At 41.4% G+C, this 12,276-nt stretch overlaps 1 protein-coding gene across 4 annotated transcripts in view; it reads left to right on the top strand.

Annotated features, from left to right (window-relative positions):
- The window catches only part of LOC124070954 (thrombospondin type-1 domain-containing protein 4-like), a 37,879-nt gene that overhangs the window by 8,819 nt on the left and 16,784 nt on the right, over window positions 1-12,276 (top strand). For 3 of the 4 annotated variants that reach the window (XM_046411370.1, XM_046411447.1, XM_046411517.1), the window contains one exon: window positions 78-214. In XM_046411370.1, the coding sequence (XP_046267326.1) occupies window positions 78-214 (137 nt within the window). Of the gene's footprint in view, window positions 1-77; window positions 215-11,668; window positions 11,812-12,276 lie in introns of those variants that run through there. The other variant, XM_046411598.1, reaches the window with a different exon arrangement.

A 12,276-nucleotide genomic window follows, 5' to 3' on the forward strand; every position in this document is an offset into this window, starting at 1 on the left:
GTCCCTATTGTCTTGTATACACTACTTGCTATTGAAATTTCCAGGTATTTGTCACAACCTCCTACATCTCGTTTCAGTTCCTGGCGATCAACGCTGTGAACTCAACTGCCGGGCCATAGGGTTCAGGTTCTACGTGCGACAATCAGACAGGGTGATTGATGGGACGCCATGTGGGCAGAATGATACTTATCTCTGTGTGGCAGGAAAGTGTACGGTAGGCTACTGTATAAACCATTTTTATTTCCATAAGAGAATCATCCAGGAGAGTTTTGTTTTCTTTTTCACTGGTATCATGCAACTCTCTGTGTTGACTGTTTTCTGCCAAGGTCTTTTACCAGCCAATTTACCAGCTTTATTCATTTTTATATTTCACACAGCAAGCTTTTAGTCATAAGCCAAATTCTTTGCTTCCCTTCTTTTATGTCATTCTCCATTTCTGTCAGATCTGTAGTGTTTGTGAATAGGTATACCTAAAATTTGTCTTGTCTTAGCATGAGCTGGCTCAGCTTTGTTTTTATTTGTTTAGTCCCCCTTCATGTTTAAAATCTACTGACTAGTATGCAAACTTTTTACTTAAGGCTGTAGTTCTGATGTAGTGATGACCGTGACCAGCAGAGGGCAGCACAGTACCAGAGTGACAGTGCTTTGTATTTGATGTGGAGGAGTGAAGTGGAGGTCAGGGGGAATTTCTTGCTTCTGTGGGCTAAAGCAGGAGATCTGGGATCTCAATGTAGGACATATTTGTACTTCTGACCTTGTACTTAATACACACCATGAAAACCTGTGAGCTCAGAGTTAGAGATATGAAAGTGTGTGGGCCAGCTGATGGCTTGCTGTGTATTCAGTGTGCTGGATTCACTTTAGCATTCTTTTGATCAGGGTTTAACTCAAAGAAATATGTTGCAGAAAGAGCTCATTTCAAGTTGGTCTTGCTGACCTCGCTCTGTCAGCCCTGTGTATTTCCCATGCGCTGTGATCCAGCGACAATCTTTGCTAAATTAAGATTTAATCAAGATAGAAAGCCCTCTGATCTCTCATTCTGGCCTTGATCACATTTCCACTCTGAACTCACACGACATGGTGTTCCATCACGAGGGATTGGGAGAATTATTATTAATATTGGAAACTAAATTGTGATTTATGAGTGTAATTCAACCAATTGCACAAAAAGCATTGATCTGAAAGTGTTAAACATTTATTTTCCTGCCTTAGACTTTCCTGGCTAAGTATTTGAGGATTCAAACTCAACAGCAGTTTTTCAGGGAGGAGAGATTTTTTCTCATCACTCTCCCCACTGAGATTTTTTCAGCTGGTCCTGCCATTTGAGCAGGAGATCCACCCCAGCTACATGCCAAGAGATAATGTAAAAACATCTGGATAATGGAATTTAAATCAACCTGCTCTCATCATTGAAATTAAACATTACTGTGGGAACTGATAAACTTTATACTTGGTGCTACAAGGTCTGTTCTCCCATCCAGGGGTAAAGGCTCCCAGCAGATACAAATACACAAATGGTATATACATGGTACATAATGCTCAAAGCAAGAGATGCCATTGTAAGTATATAGACAAAAACTACCATAACTAGGATGGCTCGGTAGTGGGAGTAAGCAGCATAGCCATTCATCAACAGCAGCAACAGCATGTAGCAGGAAGGAACCACAGGGAAGAACAAGGAGTTGGCAGCTCGAACAGATTGTTTGAAGTGTCAGTCATCATTGGTCCTGTTTGGATCAGCTGATGGTCAGCTGGTTTGGTGCACTCTGCTTGACCTAACATGATACCTCATAACATGTCAAAATACCAAAATAAATAGTGGATCAAAATTGGACAAAATTCTTCAGTGTAATAAATTCAGAATCAATTCAAAATACATACAGCTTCATAAGACGTATATTTATTTCTAGTGCCACCAGCAGCAAATGATGAATTTTAAACACTTGGATAATTCTTTGGCTCAGACAGAATCTCAGTTTGTCCAGTTCTTGGTGTATAACCATGTAACTGCAAAACTAATCACATTTCCCCAGCTGTGCTTAGTGTTAAGTGCTAATTAGCAGATGTTATTTCAGGTTAAACTGAGATGGTGAATGTGGTAAATATTAACTGCTAAATATCAGCATGCTGCCATTTAATTGTGAACAGGTTAGCATTCTGGCGTTAACTGAAGAACTGCTATACAGGGGAGTCTAAAGTATAGGTATAAAGTTAGAATTATCAAAGTAAAGTACAATTACACTATATAGACAAAAGTATTAAGACACACCTCTTTATTATTGAAATCAGGTGTGGTATGGGACTGTCTTTCAGGGGTTGGGTTTGACCCCTTACTTCCAGTGAAGGGAGATCTTAATGCTTCAGCATAGCAAGACATTTGCACAATGCTATGCTTCCAACTCCACAGCAGCAGCTGTGGTGTAATCATTAGGTGTTCCAGTACTTTTGTCTATATAGTATACCTCAGATTTGCACAGTACTTGACTAAATGTCTGTCCTTACATTCCACCATTGACAAAAGGGCAGTTCCACATATTCAAAGGCAGATGTAAATTATCAGGGAATGTTTCATATCAAACATCCATTTTCTATACCGCTTATCCATACAGGGTCGTGGGGGGGTTGGAGCCTACCCCACCTACTACAGAGGAGAGGCGGGGTACATCCTGGACTGGTCACCCTTCAATCACAGGATTGACACACAAAGACAGACAACCACACACGCACACGCCCACACTTAGGGGCAATGGAGAGTCGCCAATTAACCTAATGTGCATGTTTTGGGGATTGTGGGAGGAACCTGGAGTACCCAGAGAAAACCCAGACAGGCACAGGGAGAACATGCACAGAAGGGTCCAGACCTGGACTCGAACTCAAAACCCTCGACAGTGCTAATCACTGCACCGCCATGCCGCCCCAGTTTCCTTTCAGTATCATTCAAATGTGTTTGTATTTTAGACCCATTTTTCTTCGAGAAAAATATCATTATGATGAAAGTTTGCTAATTGTAAAAATAGGTGGGCTTTATTCTAGTTAAACCTTCAAAGCATAGTGATTGAAAGCATGCAAAAAGAACGTTATTAGTATTAATAATGTAACAACATAATGTTATGTTATTTTAGAGGGAAATGTCACTCAGTTATGCAGTTAATTTAACATACAGCTAAACCATAGAAGTTGTGTGCTTGTTGTGGTGCGCACTGCTGCTGAAACACTGTCTCCTACCACACGGCCCACAGTTTGTGTGGTCCCTTATACTTCTTGCACCTTTCATGCTGCATGAATAACTACCCAGTTCTGTCCATTTGACCTTTGGCCCCTGGTGCAGATCCCCATCTCATATTTCTGAATGTGACGCAGTGACGCCCTCAAACGGGCCTGTTAGAGTGACTCATGTGTGTCAGGATTTACAACCAAAACTAATAAGGCAAATCAAGATCTTTTAAGACTCGTATCCAATAGGTTTGTACAGAAGTTGTGACTTCAGTTTTTATTTCCTAGAGCTCTGGTGTGATTTCATCCTCATCTCATTGCTTGCATCTCTGTAGCTTCAATTGCCTGCTCTGTTGGCACCTCAGCGCTTGTCCTGAACAGTCTGAGGTGGGATTGACAGAGGATTTGGTGATGTGCTTTCCAGGCTGTTGTCCATCCAAAGGCCTGGGCTGGGTAGTAAGAGAAAATTGCAGATTTAATGTTACTCTGTTGTTTTTTCCATGTTGGTGTACATTGGGCCCACACAGATTTAAATGGCATGTCAAGGATTTTAATTCCATTTTAGTGCTTGCGCTTACTCACAGTCTACATCCTGAACGTAAGGGAGTGTAGGTAAGCCAAACAGTCACTCACTGTTCAGGACTCTCTGCTCTTTTTGTGTGTGCTGCTGGGGCTTTGCTTTCCTTCATGATTTGTCCTGTCTCAGATGGCTCCAAGGAGCTGCTTAAAACTGCTGAGTAGCACAGTCTGGATTGGGTGGCTCAGCACAACATAAATGGGTTTAGACAGGCAGTCAGTGTTTGCTTTTTTTGTTCACATAAAATGAAAAACAAACTGTTTTTTACCATTTGCGTTTCTGTGAGAAATTTTGAAACTGTAGTTTTTACAGATTTATTAGTTGTTATTGTTTTCAAAGTCTTCAGTCCCTGTATGCTAGAAGAAGTCAGATCATTGTTCTCAGTTGGTGGCCTCTGTACATTAGTTTAATGATCATTAAGATCCTTACAAGAAAAATACCAGTTACATACTAGATAATATGTCATGATGATGTAAGACCGAGGGCATCATGAAACAAAAATGCGGTTCTGGAACATCGTCGTTTTATCCCATGTAATGAATCGTAATGTATGACAGCAAATCAGAGTTTGTTATATGTTTTTGACCTTTCAGGCATATTATGACAAAGTCCATTATGACATATGGTGATTTCAAGGTAACTGTGTTGTTTGGTGACATAGACCAATAGGAGTGCAGAGCACTCTATTGTGCACAAGTGTAAACATGGTGAAGTGAAAGAGGCATGATGCTGTTGGTGCTACGAGGTGACTGCTTTTGGGCTGAGGGGAATCTAATCAGTTTTGTAGGTTTTTGATCATAAATCATGAAAAGTGCCCTTTACCCTCATAAAAATGTGGACAAGCTGAGAGCTGAGATTTTATTTATTCTAAGGATCACCACAGTAATTCATTCAGGGGGACATGAATACTAGTGCTGAATTTCGTGGCAATCCATTCATCAGTTGTTGAAATATTTGAATCAGTGGGGGGCAGACTTTGCCATCCCATGAGCTGTGCTGCTAACATTGCCAAAAAAAACTAATTTTGGAGTTTTAAACACATCAGAAATCAGAACCATCAGAACATCCTGGCACATTTTTCTTGTTCAGGGTGGCAAATCACACTCATCTGACACTTGATGATACAACCTCCAGTAAAAAAAGATGCCTCAAGCAATAATTATATGCTGTAAATACACTAATAATACTGTAAATATAGTCTGATTCTTACATGGCCTAACTGTAATATGACGTGATATGATAAGATACATAAGTTATAGGAAATTTTAGTTTAGTTTATTTAGAGTTATGTTGAGTATATTTGATTTGCTGCTGTCCTTTAATCATTTTCTCTAAGATCAACATTTTTTTAAAGTGGAAAGTGGAATTTCTTATGAATTGCATGTGCATACAAACATGTTGGAAAAGCCAGCTCAGAGGCACTGAAACCCCCGCAAATGTGGTTACTTATTTCAAATGAACAGTGAAAGAAAGAGCCTTTTATGCTGTGAAGCTGTGACTTTTCTCTCAACCAAGGAAGAGCATTTGAGAAGGGTGTGTGTATTTTTAAAGGGCAATCACTGACCGCACACTTTTCTGCTGGCGTTGGTGGGCCCAGCTGAGGGTGAAAATCTACCTAGCATGCATTATTCTAGACCCAGTATCTGGTTTGTGCTACTTCCTGCTGCTCTTCACAGTTGATGATGAAACACAAAACAGCAGGAAAAAGCAGCTATGAAAGCCAAAGTTAAAATTGGGCAGATGATAAATGTGCCAAAAATGAAAAGAGCACAAACGTTTTTATTCAGGTTTCATTAGCACTAATGCTTGCTGATAAGCAGTGCAACATTGAACTGACAGATTCTAGTATGGATTTTGACTTAATAAAGAAGACAGATAGAATGAGGATATGTCCGACCCAGTGCTGTGTCAAGGTCTCAGCCACCGTCTTCCTCTTGGTCTGTCATGGCTTGTTTCCCAACACCTGGAGTGCGGCTCAAGTCCAAAATTATCAGACAACATGCTAGTCCAATCTTCACTTCTCTCCTCTGACAGCTGCATCTGTTTTATGCATTCCCTGCTGAGGTGCACAGGCAGACTTGTTAAAAGCGGGATGAGTGCTCTGATATACAGCCTGCCTGGCAAAGACTGGTGGACATACCTTAATCCCTTCTCTGTCATAACGGATTCCAGCTGCATGCTCAAAGGGTGTTGTCCACCATTACCCACTGCAGGTAATTATGAGTGCATGTCAGCACAGCCTGTCTTCAGTTAATAGACATGTACAGTAACAGTTGTGATGGGCATTGACTGAAGAAACATGTCTTTACAATTAGTATATTATTATAATTACAATTATTATATACTTATTCTGAATACATATACATATACATATTCTCATATTCTGAATGTTTGACATTTTTTTAGCCATGCAAGCAGTGTGGATCTGTTGATGTCACAATAGGTCAGTAAGTTGGTCCACCAATCTTTTTATGTTATGCTCAGAAAATGCTGGAATAAAGAAGTTGTTTCTTCTAGCCGCCCTCCACAGAGAGTGACAGGTCAGGTTTAGTTATAGAGCAGCAGCCATGGAGCTAGCAGAGATACAGTACCCTGCTTAATGACACTTGTTAGGGCACTTGTCACTGTCAAGAGGGCTTGAATATGAGAATTCCAGTTGGCGGACAGTTAAGACAAATGGTCGCTGAGAAATTAGGATGTGAAGGAGATGACAGATTGATGTCTTAGTTTAGCCCAAACTTCCTGGATCTTGATGGGCCCTGTGGTCCCTCCTACTGGTATTTACTAGCCCATATCGGCCCTTGCTGGTTCTGCATGACCCGTGCAATTTCAGTAGGCCTGAGAGCTCTGGTTCAGGGGTCAGACTCTTTTCTGCACCATCACACCTCTGCTGGGCTCTGTTACGGCTCATGAAGTATATTTTCAGGACACAGGGGAGTGTTTAACCTTGTGAGTGGGGCTTGTTTCAAGCTGTGAAAAAGCAAGCTGTCTGCATTTGATTGGACTCCAACAGACTGGTCATTCTTCTGACCTTTTCATTCACTATGAAATGTATTTTTGTTCTTTTCCTTTGAATAATGATCAGATTTTCTCCACAGTCCTGCTTTGCTACACTGTATTCTGTTTTCTAATATACAGACTGTGTGAACTACTGAATGAGTGTTTGTGTGAGAGACAGTCATTACTTTGCGGCTTTGTTGATACATTTGCTCGGTTATAGTTTCATAGTAGGACAATAGGGGATTGTGGGAAGAGTGAAAGAGAAAGAAGAAAGTGTGAGTGTTCAGCTCTGTGTTGAACATCCATTTCCTCATTGTATTCTGGTGCCTCAGCAGAACAAATGCTGTTGACAGGAGAAATAATGAAAGTACTTGCACAATTAGTTTCATACTTTTCCTATCTATCCCTGTTCTGGTCCCTGGTCTAAATGACCATCACAAATACCTTCACCAGTACCTTCATTAGATAATTGGATATATATATGTATGTATTTGTAATTGTTATTGTTATTCTGCTATTCTATGATGCTTTTCCATTGTTAAGGTGCAGCACACTTTCTAGCCCAGCACTTTCTATCATGCATCATGCTGACTCATGATATTATGACCCCATGGTCAACTGTGTTGTTTCATCAAAGTGAACTGGTGTGTTCAATAATATGTGGTTCTGTGCGAAAACCTAGCTGGTGGACAGATGAGCATGGTGGCTGGTACACAACAGGTTGATCTCTGCTGTGTGTGTATGTGTGTTTCAAGGACAGTGAGCAGTGAATCCGAGTGTCCTGCCTTATAGACAGATTTATGAGGGTATACTATACGGATACAAAGTTTTATTTTTAGGACTCAGCGGTCACGCAGGTCTTCCTCAGACAGACGGCTGTTGACAGTGATTGGCTGCTATCTGGGTGGCTGTCAATTGAAGAGACAGTTGAGCACATTTTATGCCTCATCGGTTTGTTTGGAATGTCAGGGATCTGGAGCTCTCAGTGTGTGGTCAGCACTCACTGGGCGCTGGGAATTTATGGTCATTTGAGAGTAAGATAAGACGTTTAGGTGTGAGTGTGTCTGAGTGGATGTTGCACTACAGTTACAGTTGTAGGTGTTTGAGAATATTAGTCTCAATTGATTATAAATGCCAATATATTAACATGCATGTCTGCAATGTCAGCATGTGTGTGCTTGTAAATGTGTAAATCTGTTTAAACTCATAGTCCGTATCTATTCTGTGGGTTTGCTGCAGCTCACGGTCAAACTCCATTGTAAATTGTAAATTAGACTCTTATCTGATGGCATCTAACAGTTTTGTTGACAAAAGGCCTCTAGCAGGTGTACAAAGACATTAGACACAGAAATAAATGAGTGAACATGGACCTTACCTTGTCTGCTTGCTCATTGTCTTGTTAGTCAGTCACAGTTTTGTGACACTGTCATATATTTTGAAACGGTGTGTGCTTGGATTGTCAAAATTCCACCTTTTATGAGCACCTGTCAGCTTTTAAATGTTCAGGTGTTAAAATCGGATCTGTCTCCACCCTGTGAGGAATGTGATCTGCAAATCCAAGTCCAATCAGAAAAATTGTCCAAGGTGTATAGGTTAGCAAGTTTTCCTTTTTCTTCCACGGTATGTGGCTTTTATATTATGTAATTCATAACATTATCACACAAAGTTAATTTCAGAAAGTCCTGTTAAAAAAAATCTCAAAAATCATGCTTTGACAGAATTTGCATCATTCTAGTTTAATTTGAAAGCAGTTAAATGGATACACCATATAGATGAAAATTATTGGGATGGGGCTGTTTTTCACGGGTTGGGCTCTGAAAAATCTTACTTCCAGTGAAGGGAAATCTTAATTCTTCGGCATAGCAAGACAACAGTTTGGTGAAGGCCCTTTTCTATTCCAGCATGGCTGGTATGTGCTACAGGTATCCATCTGCACATTTTTGTTCAAGACAAACCACAGGGCTGCCTAGAGGTTGGCAAAGCACCTTGTGACTGGAGGGTCACAGGCCCAGCCAGTGATGGGTTAAATGCAGAGAAGAATTTTGGTGTATGTAAAAATTATACTGACAATAAAGTTTGAAGTTAAGAGATGGGGAGCTAATCGCTGATGAGCTGCTGTAGTGTTTCCTTCAAACCCCACATACATTACCTGTGCACTTGTCTCGGGATGGGAGGAGACCCCTGATGTTCAGTGACTATTGGATATTTCTTCTGCAGGCTGTGCTACTCACTGTCAGCTGTTTTTCTGTGGTGGAAGCAGGGGACAAATAGAAAGAGAAGCTTCCCTCAGCCACACCTTGCCCCTCCCAGCCAGAATCCTGTGTTGACCTGCTTTATTCATTAACCCACCTTCCTCCACTCCACTCATGCCTTTTTTCAGTCAAATACATCGCTCAAAGGAAACAATCATGGGATCTACACGCCTGGCCTTGCAAATTAATATGTATTCCAGATGCACAAACATCACGTTTTTTTCTCCCTAATTTCAACCTTTTTTTTAACTTACTGCTGTAGTTAACAGCTTGAAAGGATAGGTTAGAAGAGGTGGATAAAATGAATAGAGATGTTGGAGTATGATCGAAAAGCAAAAGAGACTTGTGAAAGGTTGTGAATGTGGCTGATGACATCTGAAAGTATGTAATGTACAACTTGGGGGCCCTATATCCTCTTTTGTCATCCTGCAATATGAGCATGCCATGCGTGAAGAATGACATAGGACCGGTTAATGATAGAGGCATTACAGCTGTCAGGTAGACTGTTTCCCTTTGAGGCCACATCTGCTAAAACCGTCTGAGGTCACAGTTTTGCTAATGAACTTCAGATTTAAATGTTCTCCTAACAGTAAATGCCATGACAGGCTGGAAACGTGACAGTGAATGAAAACGGGAGCTGAATACAGCTATTGTGTGAGTGTTTGTCTCCTGGACTCTGACAGTGTACAGTAATGTTGAGCCCACCTGCTGTAGAGCATGACTCTGATGTGTGTGGGTTGTAGACTGGAGGAACCAGGCGGCTGGAGCCAATGTTGCTTCAGGGTTGACCCATTTGTTGAAGGAAACAAAGACTCCGGAGTGTTCTGGAGAGTCAGTCTGGCCTCACCCGACCTCTGGGCGCTATGTCTCCATAATGAGATCTGTCCAGATCAGAGGCAGATCAGAGGATCAGGGGATGATGTGTGTAGGTAGGTTAGGTGATGGATGGGCTGCTGAAAAGAGCCCCCCAACCCAACACACACACAAACACACACACACACACACACATACACACACAGCTGTGCAGTGTTGACTGAAAGGACTGTTGTTGTTTCGCCACTCGCTGTGCATACTGTACATGCTGCTTGGTAGTGCTTGTGCGTATTCGTGTCACCCGTTCCAACAAAAGCCAAGCCAGTTGCAGGTGATATCTGTTTCTTACTGTTCTTGTCCTTGCACTCAGTGCCTCTACTTCCTCTGTGAAGCAGCGTTGCAAAATATTAGGAAAGGTGGAAGGCAACAATTTATATCTGCTTAGTTGACATGCTGAAAGTGTGAGTAAATACATAAATGTATAATAATAATAATATATAAAGTCCCAAACTTAGCAATTGTTTTTATGGAGAAAATTACTGTTATCTGGTGGGGTATACTTTTAATTAATTTTAAAATCTTTCCAGTGGCTGAGATTGTACATGCATTATGCTTATTTTGTATGTACAAGTAAATATTGTATATCATATTTCCTCAAATACTGGCCAGGGCCATTACTTCAACTACAGAAGATAGCAGAACTTTTTGTGAAGCTGGGTTTTATTAGAGGCAGGCCTTTATTTCCATGTAACTCCTTGTGTTTGATAAATACAGTGCAATCAATCACATTTTCATACATAGCCTTGTGATTGGCTCCCATTTGCACTGCCAAAGTTACTACATTATTTTTTTGTGAAACAACTGGGCAGGATCAAACGTGCATGAAGCAAAGTGGATCAGAACAAATTAAAAGCCACCGCTGTTGTGCTTTCGGAGGTCTCTTTGTGTAGAAACAAGTCCAGTTACAATCTCCCGGGTGTGCTCAGCCTGTCTATATAACTTTAGGAAAAAGAAACAAATAAACAATAAAACTATATGTCAGATTCCAGGATGAAGAGCATACTCCTTAACTCAGTACATCCTGGAAATTAGTGTTTAATGTCGTGGAAACAATGGTGGCGCAATAGGAAAACCATATGAAGAGCTGGGTCTTTTTGGCTGCAGCAGTTATGCTTCCAGTGTAGCATTGTGGCTTGTAATTATTATTTCAGGAGCGCAAGGTTGTTGTTTCTGTGTTTGGAGCAGAAACAGCAATTTTTTTATTTTATTTATTTTTTTTATTCATTTGTTGTAGTTTTCACCTCAGGATTTACATGAGAGCTTGGAACCTTTTTATTTTGCCCATTTTAGTGGTTTGTGTTGTTGTAATGTTAGGAAGTGTGTGAATCTGTAATTTCTATTAGTTGGCATCCCTTGAAGATGGCATGCCCACCTGCCAATTATTTCCACACAGTTTTAACCCTGGTGGTTTTGCTTACACATTCATTTCAACCCCGCAAGAATTTCCTTCCTCTCTTACTTTTTCTGTCACATTGAAAATATTCCCCCAAACTTCCTCTCTGGGTTCCAATTTACTGTCAGCAGTAGCTGCCACACTCCTTTCTCTGCCTCCTCTCCCTCCCACCTCTCTCCCCCTGCTATTCATTTTCTACCTCTCACTCTCCCTCCTCTAAAAAAGCCCCAATCCCCTCTACCTCCTTTAGCCGCACCTCCCCCAGCTCAGTTTACAAGGGGAGCTTGTAGAGATCAACTCAGTAGTGAGAAGGTTTTTTTGGCATTCTCATAGCTACAGGAGCAAGGAAGAGGCTGACAGGGGCAGCCACTGGATTCGCGTGGAAGCCTTAGTGTGTGACTGGTTGAACATTACTGTGGCCACATGAGAGAATGCTGTCAGGACTGGCTCTTCTGCTGCTCGTCTGCCTCCACATGCGTGTGCAGGGGAAGCCGCGGTCACAGGTAGGATCCGCTGCACCTCTGCTGGGTCCTAGAGGAACCTGGGAGAAAGTGGGGAATCCCATTGATGCTCACACTCTGGCTGTAAGAGGTGCATCGCACAATGCATTGCCCAGTGAAGGTTTGTTTTGGACCTTCTGCAGTGAGCTTTTAGAAGCGGCTGTCACGTGCACGTCACAGAGAGAGAATTTATTGAACTTGATGATTTGACTTGATAAAGACATCTAAATTCTCAGATGTAGCTGCAAGCAAGGTTGGTACTCATCGCCAACCAGTTGCTAGTGCTTGTAAACGACATTGGACAGTGTCACTCTGACTGTCAGAGTGATCCCATGATCCTGTGGTCCATCTACTGAGTACGAGTATTTACAGTATGGCTGTTTTCACTGTGGCTCTGCTTGCTCTCTGAGAGGTTTATTTTTCCACAGCACATTCACGAGCTACTTGTGGGATTAGATTTCCCTGCTA

This window comes from Scatophagus argus, chromosome 1 (genome assembly GCF_020382885.2).
Source record: "Scatophagus argus isolate fScaArg1 chromosome 1, fScaArg1.pri, whole genome shotgun sequence".
Taxonomy (NCBI): domain Eukaryota; kingdom Metazoa; phylum Chordata; class Actinopteri; family Scatophagidae; genus Scatophagus; species Scatophagus argus.